At 49.0% G+C, this 19622-nt stretch overlaps 1 protein-coding gene across 1 annotated transcript in view; it reads left to right on the top strand.

Annotated features, from left to right (window-relative positions):
- CTIF (cap binding complex dependent translation initiation factor) overlaps positions 1-19622 on the top strand; it is a 116665-nt gene that overhangs the window by 70206 nt on the left and 26837 nt on the right. The window contains 2 exon segments of the mRNA XM_075726896.1: positions 5511-5952; positions 8241-8570. Coding sequence (XP_075583011.1) covers positions 5511-5952; positions 8241-8570 — 772 coding nt within the window.

Here is a 19622-nt window from a genome sequence, read left to right as displayed (position 1 = left end):
AGCTGGTGGTTGTTGCTTTCTGTGGGGTTTTGAGGTTTTTGATTAAATTGTGTGGAACCGTCAAGCTTATTTGAGTGTTTCCCACTCTAATCATAGCAAGGGTAGAAAACGGCCGTAGCTGGGCTGTGGTGCTCCCTGCACAAAAGCCATGCTGAGTTACAATTATACATGCATGTAAGACATCCGAATGTCTTTGATGGAGGTAGGCTTGGTGAAGAATACTTCTGGGGGAAGCCAAGCCTCTAGAATAGAAATTCAGACCTTTCTCATCATTATGTTAATAGCAATATTCCTGTTGACCTCCCAGGGCAGAATTTGACCTCCAGGACCAGCTTTAGATGCTGTAAAATTCCACCAGCTCCTAGCTGGGATCCTACAGGCCCTCCAGTTTGGACCACAATATCCCTTAGGTGCCTGAAGTCGGTGATGATGGGTGGTTTTGACCGCAGCAGCACTGCTGTGCCCAAACCCTTCCAGCAGCGCCTGCTGGGGGGTGCCAGTCCAGATATTTGTGGAGCTGCATCACGCAAGGTGGAGCAGCTGGTCTGACTGGGATATGCTTAGTTCAGAAAGGCTGGGCCTGGAGAAATTGGTTTGTTCAGGGAATGTTTCAAAGGACTTTGTTTTTTCCTGCCCTTTCCCTTTTCAGGCTGAGTATCCTGGGCAGCTAGCTAATACAGCAGGGAAGAACCCAGTTGCTATCTATCTCTGAATTTAACTCTTTCAGTAGTGACTCGTAATAGTTTTATTTAATTTCCCTCCCTCTCAATGGAAAAGTACTGTGGGATTTTCAAAAAGAAGGTGGGAGAGTGGTGGCCCTTCATCCCATAGAGCCAGCACTGCCAGTCCTCTATTTGCAGGTGCAGTCACTGCATGGCTTGGGGTGCTCTGCTCCTCCAGCTTTGGGGAGGGTCCTGTGGATAAGTGGGATCTGGGGTCCTCATGAGGGTGGAAGGTCCCACAGAGTCCATTTCTGCAGTAGATCTTAATCTGTCCCTTGAAACAGCAAGTGCTGATTAATCGCAGGCACAGTAGGAGCAAAGCTGATCATAAGATACTCCTGAGACTTAGCATCGTATTCCTGGACCTGCCTCTGGTACAGAGACGAGATCCTGCCTGGGCAAAAGAAAGGATGGAGAGAAATTTTCTGTCCACAAAATGCAGCGAGGAATGTTTTCCTTCACCAGAAGGATGAAGGCAAAGTAGAAGGTTTGACCTTGGCCACGGCACTGCTCTTCATTCTCAACTTCTTGCCTGAGTGGCTGCAAGTTCATATTAGTTGTTAATTGCTGGGTGGCCCTGGCCATGCCCACCAGGTATCAGGCTCTGCACAAAAGCAGGACAAAACCAGCATCCCTCCTCTGCGAGGAGCTTAGCATGCCCAGGAGGGTTTGTCCCATGGGAGAGTTGCCTGGGATTGAGGGCAAGGATGGTGTCCAGGCAGATCCTTCAAAGGCAAGAGCCAGGATGTCCAGAGCACCCCATCCCTGAGCCCACAGATGGGATCTCGGTCTGTGTGGCCATAGGGGATGCTCTGCACCACGGGGTAAATGTCTCTGAGTGCTGTTAGAGATGTAACTCCTCACCTTTCCGTATCTGCAGGAATTGCCTAACCAAATCTCCGTGCAACCAGCAGGAGAATGTAACCCCACATTGTCCTCCAGCTCTCCACATGCCAGACAGATGGTTGGGGGCTCTCAGAGGACTTGTCTCGCTCAGGGGAGATATGAGCAGGGCTGACGGGACAGAGCAACTGTGTTTTAGACCACAGCTGTCCACGTGTCTGGAGTTATTTTCCCCAGCCTTGTGCCTTCCAGCTCCTTTCCTTGGGAGCAAATGATGTAGTAAAAACTTACAGGAATCCCATATTTCTGAGCACGTAGGCTGGTAATCACCGAGACAGCTGAAGCCTTAGATTTGTTTGCGTAGGCTCCTCCAACAGAGCAGGCATTTGTCAGATCTAAATTCTGTTGAAAGGTATCTCATTTAGTTAATTAAATAAAAAATATTGGTGGAGAAACAATAGCACAAGCAATACCATCCTATTTCCAGCTTGGCAACCCTGACTGTCTCCCCTTGGTTTTTAGTTCGGCAGTTTCTTTATAACTCTGAACATCTCTTTAAGTTTCCATGTTGACCAATGGCCAAATCCCTGGTCCCACTGAAGTCAGGGGGAGTTTTGAGCTGAATCAGAATTTGGCCTTTGAAGTGAAAATAGTTATTTAACATTAAACAGAGGCAGGAGGTAAGAGACCAGTGTGCTCTCTAGGTACTTTTTCTTGTAGCTGAAGCAGGGTCCCCTGCAAGGCACCATGCCCTTACAGCAAAGGATGAGCAGAGAGGGACAGAAGAAGGATTTCCCAGTAGCTGCAGCATTTTTCTGAGATGAAATCTTCCTTTTCTCAGGGCTGTTGCTGTGTGATTCAAGCTTCAGCTGTTCCTCCCTTCGCTATCGCAAGCCTAAAACCCTGGACTGGGAGATGCCTTTGGGTTCCTACATGGTCTAGTTCCCTAAGCTTGGCAGGTCACCCCAGGCCACCATCTCTGCTCTCCTGTCCTTGAGCAAGCACGAGGTTGTTTCCATCAACTCAACCCACAGCGGATGCGTGTGGTGGGGTGCTCTTGTCCCCATCTTGCCCCTTCCTGGGCCTCGTTATGTCCCCAGCACCTTGGTCACACCTGTGAGCAAGGATGGGTCATCCCAACCTCCCAGGCTTTGCAATGCTGTGCAGTCAAAAAAGTTTTAAGATCTGGGCCCCGTTCTCCCTGCTTTGGCTCTTCTCTGCTGCAGAGTCCTATTTCTTCTTGGCTTTTCTTCTTTGCTGGGGTGTTGGGAAGATAAAAGCACACAACGAGTCTTTGCCTGAATGCTGGATTATCGTCTAGACCCCTGCCTGCTGCCAAGTCACGGACATTGCTGCTTGTTTGCCATTCTCCTTCCTTTGCCTTTTCTTTCTTGCAATTTTTTTTTTTTTTTTTCCTAACTTGTTTAACTCTGGTGTTTTCCATCCTGTGGTCAGTGACTGCAGAGCCTCGGTTTGTGTTTGCTCTGCCCCTTGCTATGAGGATATTGCTGTTTAGCTGCCCTGTACAGGGACGGAGCTGCCTGTCCTCTCCCTTTCCTATTGCAAAAGCCCTAAACCGAACAATCTTGCACATTCCATATTAGCTTAAGTGGTTTTTTTGTAATCTTAAACCTTTTTTTCTTTCATAGCCCTTAAACAGAAACGGTTTGGTTTATAATATCATTATGTCTTTAGGAAAAAAATGTCCCTGCACATATTTCTTGGGGGAATTTACAGCAGAGGCTGGTTCCCAGCTCATTTCCAGGTGTTTTGCTTTACTTCTGCTTAAATTAAAGCTGTGTCTGTGTGCAACTTTCTGTCATTTCTGTGCAATATTTGCAGCTTAAAGACAGTAGCAGCCTGTCTGGCTAATAACCCAGGAATAAAAGTGCACCCAAACAGTTAAACTCAGATGTTTGAGACAAGAGAAGAGCAAAACCACAGAAAGCAAATGCTGAATTATATCAGCAAAACTCTTGCACGCTTAAGCATGTGAGGGCTCAGTACTAGATAAGGGTTTTAACTAACTTTTATTTTGACATTCCCCTTTTAATAAGCGTTGCTCTTTACAAAGCGGTTTATGTGATTGCGTTACTGAGAGGAAACAAAGAAATGCCAGGAAAACTTGATGTGGAGAATCTGTACTCATAAAATGCTTGTAAGCTCCAGCAAACAGGAAAGCTTCCCCCATCTCCTTTTTTTTTTTTTTTAATTCCCTGCCATTCAGCTTGCAGGGGAAAAAAAAGAGGAAAAAAAGAAAAAAACACCCCATGTTGAATATCTCAGAAAACCGGATCTGGTGGTCTAAGACTAAACACAAATTCCTTCCACTGCCACCACGAACAAGCTTCTTCGTCCTGCGTTTGCCAAACACAAGCCCTCACTCTTGATGGTTAAGAGCCAGTTGGCCTCGGAAAATAGGTTTTAACTCCTGGGGATGCCAAGGAATACGGATTTGATGGGCAGATGGCTTTGGCAGGCAGGGTTGGAGACTGTTTAGCTGCTGACCATTGAAATGTATTTGTGAATGGCCCCTTCCTTCATCCGAGCACCCTTAGCTGAGCGGTGCAGATGATGAAAATAAAATTAATTGCTATGTGACTGATTTTAAATAAATGCTGCTGTTTATCCAAATGAAGGTAGGGGGTTTGGGTAAGGGATGAGGCTGAGCAGGGGGATTATAATGGCTGCAAAACCAGTCTGGATGCAGACCAGTGTGGTCACTGCAGCGCTTGCGGTTGTTTCCCCGTTTCAGGGGATGATGCGGGGGAGATGTCCCTTGTGAGCCTCCAGCACTGCTCCCGGCAGCCTTGTAAGGAGCTGAGCATTAAAGCATCCTGTGTGCTCTCAGAGCCAATACCGAGCGTTAAAAAGGCAGCGGGCAGGCAGGGAGCTGTGGTTGTGCTTAGGACTAACCCAGCGGAGTCCCAGGCGAAGGCAGCCAATGCTGGGACCGTCTCCATCTTAATTGCATCCTTGATGATGGCATGCCAGCTCAGCCTTCTCTGCTGGGGAGACCCATGCTGCAGCACGTGTGGAAATCCGAAATGTCCGAGGCTGCCAAAGCATTTCTTCCATTCAACCATTGTTTTTTGGGGGACTTGCCATCTCTGCTACCAGTTACAGCCAGCACACAGGGGCTTGCCCACCCCTTCTGAGCTGTTGTAGTCTCTCGAGCAAAGCATTTGTGGGCAATTCCTGCGCTTTGTGCCTGTTGAATTTCCATGTTATCCGCTTGGAGCCATATTTACCCAGCCTCCTATCTGGAGGTAATGGTCCTGTCTCCCCATGCTGCCAGAGCTGCGCATGGTCCTTAGCTTCTTCATTCATGCACGTGGCCTTTTCTAGTGTAGCAGTGACAAAGGACACATGTAAAGAAAGGCCAAACATAACCATTTGGTGTGGGCACCTTTTTTACTTGGTAATTTGCTTTTTAGCTTTTTTTGCTCTCTCAGAAATTCCCAATATGCTTAAAATGATGCACTGCAAACTAATGCCATGTTGGTACAGCAGAGGTGGCAAGCAAGAGGAGCAAGCAATGCTGTAGGCCAGGCTTATCAGGAATTCCTTAGGTCTTCTGAAAAAAATATCTCCTGTTATTTCTTGCCTGCCTGACTTCCTGCTGCTGATCTGGGACTAACCAGGTCTTCCCTGGTTTAGTGTGGAAGCAACACAGAAAACACAGAAATCTGGGAGAGATTTTCCTGGGAACTAAATTCATGTTATCTAACTGTTCATGGATACTTTCAGCTGAAATATGCCTGTTATTGGAAGAGAGCTAGAGGCATGAGTTGGTACTAGGTTGTGTTTAGCCTCCCTTTTGTGGTAGGGAGACCCACAGAGCCCACCTGCCAAGGGCCAGGGTGTTTGGTGGGACAGAAGATGTGTTGACCAAACAGGACCACACAGGAAAGGACGTACTAACAACTTCCTTTGACTTTCCAGGCGACAACAGAGACTTCCCGGTGGGAACAAGTCTCAGCAGCACGCAGATCATCAACAAGGTGGCACCAAACACAACAGGGACCACCAGAAACTCTACCAAGGAGGCCAGGCCCCTCACTCCTCAGGCAGGACGGGCCACCACGGCTACAGCCAGAACCGGAGATGGCACCACAACCAGAAGCACTTGCCCAACGACAAAGAAATGCACAGAAACGCCAAAGAGACTGAGAATTTGAAAATCGAGGACACCTCCATCTGCACGGTGCATATTCCCGTGGAGACGCACCGGGGCCCAGAGGCTGTGGAGAAGCAGTCTCAGCAGTACATCCAGGAGTCAGAGACCAAGCGGAAAGACAGTATTCACGAGCGCATTGGGGAAAGGCCCAAGATCAATTTGCTTCAGTCTTCCAAAGACAGGCTGCGGAGGAGACTAAAAGAAAAGGTACTATTTCTTAGGGGAATGTTGAGTTTCCCTTTTTCTGAGTCTTGCTGTTGGCCGTTCTCCATGCAAAGGGTGGGTTGGGCTCAAGGGGCCTTTCCATGAACGCACCCAACTTATCTTAATCTCCCAGTGTCAACACTTCTCTTGAAGTGTCTTTGTGCTTCTTCAGGAGGCATATTGACACAATGCTCACCCCTTTGGTTGAGGTTGCTACCGGAGTGTGTGTTCTCCAAGAAGGACTGGGAATTCTTCCCCTACCCATGTGTCCTGGTTTTGGCTGGGATAGAGTTAATTTTCTTCCTAGTAGCAGGCATAGTGCTGTGTTTTGGATTTAGTAGGAGAAGAATGTTGATAACACGCTGATGTTTTTAGTTGTTGCCAAGTACTGCTTATGCTAGTCAAGGACTTTTCAGCTTCCCATGCTCTGCCAGGCGCACGAGAAACTGGGAGGGGGCACAGCCAGAATAGCTGATCCAAACTGCCCCAAGGGCTATTCCATACCATATGGCGTCATGGGCAGTATAGAAACTGGGGGGGGTTGGCCGGGGAGCAGCAATTGCTGCTCGGGAACTGTCTGGGTATCGGTCAGTGGGTGGTGAGCAATTGCATTGTGCATCACTTGCTTTGTATATTATTGTTATTATTATCATTACTATTTTACCTTATTTCAATTATTAAACTGTTCTTATCTCAACCCAGGAGTGTTTCTCACTCTTACTCCTCCGATTCTCTCCCCCATCCCATCGGGGTAGGGCGAGTGGGTGAGCGGCTGCGTGGTGCTGAGCTGCTGGCTGGGGCTAAACCACGACACCATGCAAAGACCCTTAGGGAAGGCTGGTGCATGTGTGAGCTGCAACGCAGGTGCTCCTTCCCCAGGAGCTGATCCCAGCTGACTGCCTCCCGATCTGCAGAGCTCATGGGCTTTGCAAAGAGGTCTAAAAAGGGCAATTTGTCTCCACAATTACAGAGCTTTGACTTTTGAGTGCTGAATAGTTGGAGTCAGCTACTTAAAAGTTGATATCCATTTATCTCAGCAATTAATTGAAATGCCCTTATCTTTCCCCCTTCCTTCCAACAACCCAACAATAACAAAACTATTGCATGCAAGTGATGGAGGAGAAATCCTTTTTGGAAACAATATTCAGCCTCAGATTTCTGAGGAATTTGGAGATGATATCTTCATTTGCCCCCTGTGAAACTCAGATTCTTTTTCTTGAGATTCTTTTGTCAGACTGGAAAATGCATCCGTGGGGGTATCTCCAATGAGATTTCCAAAATGCGTAGCAAAAATAACCTGAACATATACAATTGCATGGGAGTGCATGTTGGAAATGTATACCTTTGAATGCATGTGCATTTACTATTTATGTATGTGGCATGAGGGGGAGGATGAGATTTTGTTAGTTATTTTTATGTTCTTTAAAGCAATGGGAGTATAGCAGAGACTTTCAGAGTATTCGTTTTAATGCTCTGCCTGCAAATTTATGGTCTTTTAAGAAACACATCACATAAGCATCCGCTCTTGGGTGGGTGTTGTCAACACAACTGGCCTCCTGATGGGAGTTTTGGACAACTCCAACTGCTGGCTGGCATCGGGGTTGTCCAAAAAATTGCTACAGTTTGTATTGTATAGCACGTTTTAAGATTGAAGGAGAAGGGAGGGGACCAGAGCAAGCAGGATGCATGTCTTGCACTGGGGGAAAGGGGCAAATGCGTAATTAAATGTTGAAAAGAAACAATAAGCTCTATGGTAATGATGTGAAGTGAAAAGTGGAACAGCCAAGAGATGGAAAAGTTAAGAGTTTGTCTAATGCCGGGATCACGTGACATCTTTGATCTCAATTTAGATCGTTAAATATATATTGAAAAGTAGATATTTTTGTAGGATTGTTATCTGAACATTTTGCAAACATCAGTGCACTTTCAAAATACAGGCAAAAAAAGCCATTATCACCGTGTTGCAGACACCCACAGAAACCTGTCCAAGATGGTGAAGGCAGTGAGGGGTGGTCAGACCTTGGCATCCTGGCTCAGGATCCTTGAGCACATCTTCTCCCTGAGCCAAGGGCGAGGACTTGAGGATTGACTGTTGCAGGAAATGGGGAAAAAGAACATTTTGGGTCAGAACTCATTCACTTGTGATTTTCAATGCTGAGATGAGAGCATTGTGCCTCTAAAAGATGCTTTGATTTTTCTATGTCTGTTTATATGTCTCCCCAATCCCCTTCCCCCTTTGCTGTTTGTGGAAGGACAAGGGCTGATATGTCTGTTTTTTCCTTGTGTAACAGATGCCTTGTCTTTCCCTTTTCACGGACCAGGACGAAGTCACAGTGGAAACGACCAATCCCGAAAAGAACAAAATGGACAAATTAATTGAAATCCTCAACAGCATGAGGAACAACAGCAGCGACGTTGACTCCAAGCTCACCACCTTCATGGAGGAAGCCCAGAACTCTACCAACTCTGAGGAGATGCTGGGGGAGATAGTCAAGACCATCTACCAGAAAGCAGTGACGGACCGCAGCTTTGCTTCCACAGCAGCCAAGCTCTGTGACAAAATGGCCCTCTTCATGGTGGAAGGAACCAAATTCCGGAGTCTGCTCCTCAACATGTTGCAGGTAATGAGACAAAATTAGTTGTTAGGTGCCTGCAGCTTCACCCTGCCTGATCTTCCCATGCCTTTGGACGGGAGCTAAGCTGTTACTGAATTCCTTTTGAAGCCAGTTGATGAGAGGAGAACAGAAGTGTACCTGCATTTTTATCTGTGCGCATCTTTAATGGTTACCATAGATAACGTGGCACTGAGAGCATTGTCAAGTTGCTCTTCATTCCCATTTAATGAGCTGTATGTGGAATTATGGTATCTCGCACCAGGGCCCGTCTGTGAAGTGAGTGGGTTGCTTGTGGCAGCAGCCCCATGGCATGAAGAGAAGTGAACTTGGAGGGTCTTACAGTGGAGTGTCTTTGCCACTCTTTTTGGCTGAAGTCCATCTCGGCACCAGAGATGTCCACTTAAGTCATGGTCCCTGACTAGGCTGTTGGTTGTATCACCTGGCTGAAGGGCTCGCTCCTGGTTTCTGATTGCAACCCAGAAAGAAATAATTTGCGTATGTGCTGATTATTCTGAGTGACTTGTCTATTGGTATATGAAGTACTGGTTGATTGTTCTGCTCCAAAACCATCAACAACGACAAAGCTGGGTTGGGGGGAGAAAAAAAACAGTGGCTCTCATAACTGGTCCATGATAATGGTGTATGATAGGGAAACAGGACTGTCCTCACCTGCCTGCAATCTTCTGGGGGGAGCCTGTTTTACTGTATCACCACCATGCAAGGGGGGTTGCTGTCTGGGGAGGGTGTTACATGGATCTCCATCTTTCTGCCTGTTTGGAGAGAGGATGTATAGAGCTGAAACCATGAATTTCCATCAATTTAATTTGTGCTTCCATTTGGCCATTCCCTCAAGTGTCATCAGTGGCACGTACAAAGCTCTTGTTTTGTCTCTGTTCTCTGCATGCGTTCGGTGCCCAGCATCGCTCCAGTTTTTGCCACATCTGCTTCACCTTCTTGCTGTTGCTGGAGCTCTCCCTGGGATGTTGTGCCTTGTGTGGGCCAAGTAGCCTTTTGGGCAAGCCACATGTGGTCATCGCCCATGCTTCTGGTCCTGTGGTGGAGGAAGTCTTGCAATGAGGTTGTTGTTTCTTCCTGTTCTCTGGATACCTTCTCATGTCCATTCAGCAGGCAAAGGGCTGCCACTTGTATGTGCAGGGATGAGAGAGAAGAAGCTGTCATCTTCTGCCACCTCCACCATCACTGTCTGTGGGCAGCAGCATCCAGAATAGCAGTGCTCACTGGGAATATTGGGAATTGGATTCCACCACCACCCCCGCCCCCCCACAATGGCAATTGATTGAAATGGAAACTTGGCCTAGAAATACATATTTTCTGGTAATGGATTTTCATATGGAAATGAAAGGGAAGGTGATACCCAAGCCTATCAGACTGCTGGCTATCTACCAGATTCAGGGCTTTTGGGTTTGCTGTGCAAACAGTCAGCCTTTTACCTTGGGCAGGTCTTTCCACCTCCCTCTGCTTCAGTTCCACGTGATGCCGTAGCAGGGAGATGTCCATGTGCCAGGACTCCACACAGAGGTGTGCAGGCTGATGGAGCAGGAGGCTGGAGAAAACCAGGGTGTAGCTGTAATGTTAGAGCCAGGTTTAGAAAGCCCACCTGGATCTGGCCTCGCCTACGTCCAAGGAGATATAATCTCAACCAAGATCAGAGCTTTGTGCCGGCAGGTTGTGCGCAGGCACGGCAAACCCCCTGAGGATGGCTGGGAGGAGGTACCTGCCTGGAGAGGTGTTGGAAATGGCAGAGCAGAGCTGAGAGTCAGTCTGTCCTTGTGGTGTTCTGGCTTTTTTTGCCATTGAAACAGCCAGGAACTGCTCAGCAAGACGCTACAGCAGCTGTGCCATGCTAAATCCGTGTGGTTTTTTCCATCTTGGATAATGATAATATTCAGCAACATGGGAAACAGGGATATAAAGAGCAAAACAAAATAATGAAAATCAATATTTAACGTAAACTAAGATAATTCTGCAAAGTCATTGGTCCGGTTTTGCTTTTCTCGTTGCCCTGGGTGTGTATCAAACCCAGCATCTCTCCCTGCGCCCACTCCTTCGCCGCTCTCCCCTGCAAAGCCCTTGGGCACAATGCACATCTGCCCATCATGTATACCAGGCTGCGATTTTTTTCCTGATTTATTTCCAAAGCGATTATAAAGCAGGAGAAGACAAATTGTGGTCAACATCAGTCCCAGATTTAGCAGCAAAAGGCTGAAGGGGGCTCTAACCTGTCTGAACGTCCCACTCCTCCCATGCCAGGTCACTCTTGTGTCTTCTCCTGTTTGGCAAAGCAGTGCTAAGAAATCCAAAATAAAGTCCAGGAGCGATGGCCAAGGAGCAGCAGAGTGTTAACCAAAAATTGAGGATGATGGCAGGCCTTCTGGGTTAGGGAGGACTCTTTCAACTTGCTTTCTTCTCTTGCCCCAGCACTGCTATCCCTACCAACAGACCCAGTAGACTCATTTATACTGCAGTGTCATCTGCAGTAATAACTGGCTTCATATTTGGCTCTTCATAGCATGAATGCAGGATAAATAATATATCTCATATCTCCAGAGTGTCCCAAAGTGCTTCCCAGGAACATGTAGCCAGTCTCGGTGCGATGGGAGCATGATGTCCATTGTGGAAAGCTGGGAAGAAACGAAATGTAAAGGGTGAGCAGGGTGTGCGGGTGACTGATTTCCTGTGCAAGAGCATAGAAAAATATGCAAAAGGGATTTGCTCAGGCCCAAACTACACATCTTCTAAAAATGTCTTGATGGGGCAAAAGGTGACAGATCACTACAGGTCAAAATCAAAGTGCTATGTGAAATTAGATAATTTAACATTTCCTTTCTGATAGTAAAGGATTTTTACTTTCTCCAAGCACAGGAGTTTTTTCCAACCAAAATAATCAGATGCATTCACGTGTTTCATGAAATACTTTGGTCAGGCCAAAACTGGGGGGTTTTTTTGTGATGCGTTTAGGCTTGGTAGCCCTGGCTGGAGACAGACCCAGGTATGAAGCGGAAAAGACTTGTTGCAGCTGCGTTGATGTGAAATTAAGGGGTTGATGGTATTGATAGATGATAGAGTATCAATATCAATATGAGAGACTGATATATGGTGGTTGATATAATGTTGATATATACATATCAATGTGATATATTGATATGGTTGATGATATAATATTACCCAGCTCCAGTCCTGGCCCCTCCACCATCAGATATTTTCCATCAGCCATTTCTAGATAATTTACCATTAATTAAAAAAAAAAAAAACAACCCACAACACTTTAATAAAACACTTGCTCCAGAGCTGGATTTGTGTCTCTCTAGCACCTTTCAGACTAATCTGATCCCCGGGCGTAAGGAGCTCGGCTCGCCGGGCACCGGCGAGCTGGGGAATTACTCTGCCGGGGTGTGATAAATCGGGATCAATGTGATCCCCCCCCCAGCGCTGCTGGCGCCTGGGGCCGGATTGCTCGCCCCCCCATCTGCTCCCAGCAGATGCTCCTGTTTTGTAGGGGCTTGTTTGTCCCTTTCTCTTGAGACCATGATGACACAGCTCAGCCCCACCAGAGGATCTCATAAATTAATGCATTAACCCGTTCAGCCACCCTACCAGCATCCCGGTGCCTATAGACAGCATCCCTATACCCCCCCTGGACCTTAAAGCAAGCAGCAAGGGGTTTTCCTGCAGAGCAGGCAATAAACTGAATAAACTGTCTTTTTAACCTGGCTCCTCTTATATTTTCAGCTGTTGACAAGGTTCTCATGCTCGGGGGCTGCGAATGTTCGCAGCTTATCTCAGGGGACTTGTTTTGATCCCAAAACAGATGCCAGCGGCACGGGAATGCTGTCATGTCATCCCCCTCCCTGCAGACAGCAACTCTGAAGAGCATCCCCCTGGCCAGCGTTGCACCATTTCAGGCTCTAAGGGGATCTATTGGGAAAACTCTGGTTTGAATTTATCCCTCACTCATCATTTTGGTCCCAAATCTTGTCTGAGTGTTGAATTTGGGTGCCGTAAACCTTTTGGGATGCTGAAGGGAGATGTGGAAAGGGGAGTCATGGAGTGGGCAGCTGGTTGAACTCAGGGAGATGCTGCCATGGAGGGGCTCAGCACTGGGTGTGGGGTCATCTGGGTTTGATTTTTCTCCTCATTGAGTTCGGTTTGGTGTTTGGTATGAGGAGTGATTTCTGGGCTGCACAAGCCCTTGGGATGGACCTTGGCCGAATTGGGCCTGGGGATCTTGGGAGGATGGGGGCATGCAAGAACATCTTGGAGGACACATGTATGGTTTCTTCACCCCTTTAGAAATACCTTCTTAATTAATAAATTGAAAGTAAGTCTCCTGCAAGAGGTTTTTGCTTGTCATAGTTTCACTCGCTGGCTTCTACTGGCTGTGGGGCTTTTCTGTATCAGTGGGGGGGTGTTAAGCAACGTGCCACAAACCCTTCACATGTAACATAAGTTGGCGTGTTCCTCTGTTGAAATGGCCGTGCTCTTTATAGCAGAGCTGTGTCTGCATCTGAGCTATGCAGAGCCAAGTGTATTATTAGAGTGGACATCACCGGGGCTGTAATTGTACACTGCTCCCCTTAGCAACCGCGGCCAACAACACATCAAACAGAAGGCTGATACCTTCTTTTAATAAAAAAAACCACCCCACAACCACCACGAAATGCACATCTCGACACAGAGCAGCAGAGCCCACTGCAGAGCGCACGCCGGCCTCCAGCCAGAGCCAGAGGCGCCTGGTACGTCCCTGCGGCTGGAAATGCCTTGGTGCAAGTGGAGAAGGGCTATTTGTTGCACACCCTATGGCATACCTTAATGCATATCCTATGGTATACCCTGTTGCATACCCTATTGCATACCTTAACGCATACCTTGTTGCATAACCTGTTGCGTTCCCTATTGCGTACCCTCTCACATACCCATGCAGGGTTTCTTCATCGTCTTAGTTTAATCTCTTGATGTCCCAGAAATGGCTCTTCCTTGGTTTGGTGCAGTACTCTGCTCTGGTTGTAGAAACTTGAGTCGAATCCCGTGGGTTTTGGCAGAGGTTGCACCTGGGTTTTGGTAGACTCCTCTGGGTTTGAGATGGTCGGTGTGACCACTTCTGGAGGGGTCAACCAAGATGGTGGCCAAGCTCATAAAATAAAAACTGTTGTTGTCAGCACAGGTGGAGGATGGAAGAGGAAAATTTAGGTTGGAACCCTTCTTGGGATGTAGATGTTGTGGCGTTGCATACTGGAGAATCAATCAGGGTGCAAAAGGAAGTGTTTACCGTGCTGAGCATGAGGATTTGGGAGGAATGAGCTGAAATCCCTCCTTTCCTGTAGGCTTCCTCATCATTTGAGCAAACGACTTAACCTCCCGGTGATAGCAGCCCTTTCCGCATCGTAGCGGTTGTGAGGATAAAGACACCAAGGGGATACTGTGGGAATTGGGACATGGAAGTAACACACATGGTTAATGCTGAAAGGCAGATTTTTTCCCCCTTAACATGATTAAGGTCTGGGTCTTCGTCAGGGAACAGTTTGTGGTTTGACAGAATTGGAGGCTGGAGGATCCAAGCGTGGCTGGAGAGCATCTGACCTGTACGTCATGTCCAGCATTGACTGCAAAACCCATTGGCCCTCTTTTCCATGGCTGTTTCTAATTTAATTTAATTACAGATGGTCCAGTTCATGCACAGAAAACATAGTGGTACCACTTGTCTTGCAAAAGGCATTGTCCAGGAGACATCAGAGAGGCTGCTTCACTGAAACGTAGAGGGGGAAAAAGGGTCCCAAGGTCTCTGGAGCAAATCCCAAGGCCAGAAATATGTGTGTCTTGAGTGTCGCAGCAGTGAGGGTTTGCACGCTAAGCTCCACATCTGTCTCTGATCTGTACATGAGCCCAACAGCGCTGCCTTCGGTTTCTCTTCCAGAAGAGTTTGATGAGCTCGTACCAAGGTGAGGTGGTGATTCAATGGGGAAAGCCTCCTTGGCTCGAGCTGCTCCCCACCACTCTCCTCAGGGGATGAGGGACATCTTGGTGGTGAACCTCGGAGTTAATGTGTGCATGGGCTTTACCAGCCCTGCAGGAGCCCAGCACAGGCAGAGAAATAGCAAATGATGCTGCCCTTGTGTAAACACCTTCATATGTTCAAAAAACGGGCAGATGTGGCACTTTGAGATACGGTTTAGTGGGCATGGGAGTGTTGGGTTGATGGTTGGACTGATGATCTTAGAGGTCTCTCCCAACTTTGCTGATTCCTAGTTTTACTTTCATTAAAAAATAATCCAGCTACCAAGCCAGGAAACATGAAATTATTACTCTACCCTTAATTGGTTTAGTGGTGACTTGGTAGTGTTAGGTTAATGGTTGGACTGGATGATCTTAAAGATCTTTTCCAACCTAAATGATTTTATGATTTGGGTTTGCAGAAACTTGCAGATCTTGGAAACCTTTTTCCTTACGTTACTGCACTGATGTTGACAGCGCTGTCCTGGTTTTGTGAGCTCTGGTGGGACTCAGCAATGAAAGCTGCCTGCAAACACAGCTTTGCAGGTGGGGTTTATTTTCTGTACACCCAGGGAGTTCAAAGGCAATTGTAAATTCATGCAACACATATATACATAGTATATATACGGGCTTGGAGGGGGACAGGGAGCGCAGCCCCCCAGGTGGCTCCGAGGAGCATCCCCAGCTGCCTGCATCCTCCTGCTCTCAAGCACGGAGAAAAGGAGGAGCGGGAAGGAGAATGCGTTCCCTCTTGTTTGCCCCAAATTGTGACTCTGAAGATGCTCTGTAATTCTGTAGCAGGGTGTTTATTATTTTATTTTTATTATTATTTATTGGCTTATTGGTTTATTATTTAGTTGTTTATTATTTTAATCATTTTTTTAATTATTATTATTATTATTTTGCATAGTCATCCGGGGCCAAATGTAACCCGTGCAAGTGTCGGCAGCGAGCAGGAGAGGGAGCCAGGGGAGCAGGCTGGCACCCTGCCCGGGCTGGCAGGTGAAGGGCAGAGCCGGGTATCAATTAGAGCTGGCCCCGTCGTTACCCGTGAGTCTGGCCAAGCCATCGCCGTCTGCCCGTAGTAAGAGCACTCGCTCGGCTTTGCCGTCGAGGTTACGGGAGCCGCTGGCAGACAAGGTCCCATGCGGGTCTGTGAGTTATTGGAGAGCCCCGGATTAAATATCGAGCTGCGTGCTTTAAACTTGCCACTTCTCCCAAGTGGAGCAATGGCTGTAGGAGCCGTGCGGCTCCTTCATAGCCTTTCCGTGACGCGGGAACGTGGCGGGGACGAGGGAGTGCCGGGCATCACCTCCTTGGAGGCTGATGGTGAGATGAGGAGGGCTTTAGTGGAGCGCAAAAAGGGGGTTAACCCAAGATCTGGGGTTCTAATGGAGTGCAAAAAAACCAAGGCAACAACTTCCCACTGATAGGACCAAGGGGATGGGGACAGGAGCTGTCCCCCACAAACACTAGGAGCCCCCCAAGCTGGGAATAGCTGAGCTGGACCCCAAATTCAATTGGCTGTGGGGCTGCACTGCGCATCAGTCCTCAGCCCGAGCCCAGGGCTGGGTTTTGGGGCTCGCAGCCCCTCAAGGAGTTGAGTTACAGCCAGAGGTGGCCGTAGGGCCACCGACATACCGATGGGCATCACAGGGGCTACCAAGGGGGTTGTCCCCATTGCCCTGTGGGTAGCTGGGGGCTGGAGTCCATGTGACGCTGCCGTGCGTGTTTAGTTTTGAGTAGCAGGGTATCGTGCAGTTGAGAGAGTGATGGGAAGCAGGACAAAGTTGCCAAAAAAAAAAAAAAAAAAAACCCCAAAAAAACCCAAAAACCACGAAAAGCCTTAGAGTTTAAAGAATGGCATATTTGACTGGAATTCCACGTGCTGGTTAAGATTTTATATTGCAACATTCAGGTGTGTTGTGAAGAAATAGCTTTCACCTTTATTCCGTAAATAAGTTGTATGTGGTTTCTCCCAGCTCCTTTTCACCCCGGAGGGGCCGAGGCTGCAAGGTGGGGACCAGCCCCTGCTCTGGCGTGTGGCGTGACCAGAGATGGTACCTGGTGTCCCATCATCTCCGCTGGCCAGTGGGTGCCCTGTCTGGGCATCTTCCAGTGGTGGTGGGACTCAGCGGAGGTTCCTCTTGGTCCTGCAGGCTGGCGGTGAGCAATGTCAGGAGCATCCCCAGCTGAGCTGCTGCCTGCTAAAAGTGCAGCCAAGTTCAGACCAGGGGAGCTTTGGGTGGTGGGACCCGTGCACACCCTGCGCATGGGCTGCAGCACGGAGGCAACGCGGAGCAGAGGCTCCGCCGGGCTCTAGGTGGAGACTGCAGACTGTGCAGCCTGCCTGCAGCCTGCCTGCAGCCCTGGGCCAGATCCAGGCAGTGGGCTACCAGTGGGGTGGGCTCCTAGCCGTTCCCGGGCACTGCTGATGGGTGAGGATGCTTGGGGCCCACACAGGGTCCTCCTGGGGCTTTGGTAGGAGAGGCAGCAAAAAAAAAAAAAAAAAGCTGCCTCAAAATCCATTTATCCATTGACTGAGAGGTGAGGAAATGCCTGAGGACCCCTCTCCACCCGCTACGCTGGAGGCAGGGGGACACTTGAGCGCTGAGATCCCCTCAGACCAGGCTGGACTGGCATCAGCTCTGGCTCTCCTTTTTCTCCTGAAAGGCTCAAATCCAACTCTGGGATGTGGGAGCACGTTCCTGCTAGCCCAGGGACTCAGCCGGCCTAAGGCACCCTCCTGCCAGACCATCTGCTCCTGCCTGCTCCTGCATAAATCCAGCTCAGGCTGCTGCAGCCACCCTGAGGTGGGGATTTCGGGATGCTGCGGGGTTGGAAGATCCCTGCTGCCGGTACCCGCAGCCGCCTTGCCATCCCCAGCCCTGCTCTTAGGTGGCTCCCTTTGCCTTGCCTGGGGACAGGATTTTTGGAGGCTCATTGGGACGCTGGGATGCATCACCCTGCCTGGGACCCATCCTGCAAACCCCCACGTCCCCCAGTCACTTTGCTAGGGGATGAAACATCCTTCTGGCAGAGGAGCATGCTGGAGAAGCAGGTGCTGGGGATGTCACCTCCTGAGCCAAGGCCAGAGCAGATGCAGGCGCCAGCATCAGCCCAGAGCTGGGGTTTGGGTAGAAGGACATTGGAGAGGGCAGCAGAAAGGGGGGAAAATGGGATAGCTTTTGCTTTGCGCATCCCTGGCATTGCTGGGCTGCGAGCGCATGGGATACGGGGGATGCTCTTGTGCTCACCAGCAGGAAATCTCTCTTCTTAAGGATTTCTAGCTGAGCCACAAGAATTTGTACCAAATTCGGTTTCCAGCCAAGTGGGCTTGATTGGTATGCTCAAGCACAGGCTGCCCTGAGCAGATTTTGGCTGGCCTTTACAGCTGGCCGGCTGCAGTGGCACCCCGGAGGGACGGTCCCATGGGACCTGCAGCGTGGGCGTTGCAGCGTGGGCACCCTTAGCATCCCCCAGCAACGCTTAGGCTCATTTTTTTCACTGCTGGATGTTTTTGTGTGTACCTACCTGCCAAAATCTGAATTTGGACAGTCAGTGCTGCCGTGGAGTCCACATCCCCTTTAACTCCCCCGTGGGTATCATTTTGCACAGCCTCATGTTTTCCTGCTGCTGACACTTAAACAAGCAAATGCAAAATGATGTCATGAAGTGGCTTTGGTGGGAAGAGTCCTGGGAGCCAGAGGATACACAGCGGGTGAGAAATGAGATGCATGAGGAGTGTTTCAGGCCCCTGTCCCACACCCGGCCGGCAAACAGGGCTGATACTGGCGCGAAACACAGCATCTGGGTCTTGAGGACAAGAGCAAACAAAGTGTGGCTGGGTGATGCCACCTCACTGTCACACGTCCTCTGGCCGCATCAGTGGTGCTGCCACCCATGGGGTCCCCCCTGTGCTCTCGCTGAGCATCCAAAACCAGTGCTTCCTTTTCCCTTCCCAGTGACAAATTCCTCGTCCTTTCCTCGTCCTTTCCTCGTCCTTTCCTCGTCCTTTCCTCGTCCTTTCCTCGTCCTTTCCTCGTCCTTTCCTCGTCCTTTCCTCGTCCTTTCCTCGTCCTTTCCTCGTCCTTTCCTCGTCCTTTCCTCGTCCTTTCCTCGTCCTTTCCTCGTCCTTTCCTCGTCCTTTCCTCGTCCTTTCCTCCTCCTTTCCTCCTCCTTTCCTCGTCCTTTCCTCGTCCTTTCCTCGTCCTTTCCTCGTCCTTTCCTCGTCCTTTCCTCGTCCTTTCCTCGTCCTTTCCTCGTCCTTTCCTCGTCCTTTCCTCGTCCTTTCCTCGTCCTTTCCTCGTCCTTTCCTCGTCCTTTCCTCGTCCTTTCCTCGTCCTTTCCTCGTCCTTTCCTCGTCCTTTCCTCGTCCTTTCCTCGTCCTTTCCTCGTCCTTTCCTCGTCCTTTCCTCGTCCTTTCCTCGTCCTTTCCTCGTCCTTTCCTCCTCCTTTCCTCCTCCTTTCCTCCTCCTTTCCTCGTCCTTTCCTCGTCCTTTCCTCCTCCTTTCCTCCTCCTTTCCTCCTCCTTTCCTCCTCCTTTCCTCCTCCTTTCCTCCTCCTCTCCTCCTCCTCTCCTCCTCCTCTCCTCCTCCTCTCCTCCTCCTCTCCTCCTCCTCTCCTCCTCCTTTCCTCCTCCTCTCCTCCTCCTCTCCTCCTCCTCTCCTCCTCCTCTCCTCCTCCTTCTTTCTTTTAATTACTATTGCTCTTCATATTATTTTTTTAACAAAGAGGGGGTGGGAGGAGCATCTCGGGCAGCGCTGGGAGCCCAAACGCAGCAATATCGCCTCCAGCCCAAGAGCAGCAGGAACTGAAAGCAAAGACAGAGAGAGCAAAGCGTGCACCAGCTAAGGAAATGGTGTCTGGCTGGAAAAACAAAACCTTTCCATTTCTGTTTCGTTAATAAGAATAAGGTGTGTTTCCCTGCGTGCCTTTAATATTCCAGCCCATGCCGTCTGGTGGTCTTACACGGTGAAGCTCACAGTCAGCCGCTCCGCTGATATGCGACAAAATATGCCATGGTAATAGTGAGCCCTTTAGAGATAA

The sequence above is a fragment of the Pelecanus crispus genome, chromosome Z (genome assembly GCF_030463565.1).
Source record: "Pelecanus crispus isolate bPelCri1 chromosome Z, bPelCri1.pri, whole genome shotgun sequence".
Lineage (NCBI taxonomy): Eukaryota > Metazoa > Chordata > Aves > Pelecaniformes > Pelecanidae > Pelecanus > Pelecanus crispus.
The sequence above is the reverse complement of the archived record's forward strand: the minus strand, read 5'-3'. Positions and strand labels throughout refer to the sequence as shown.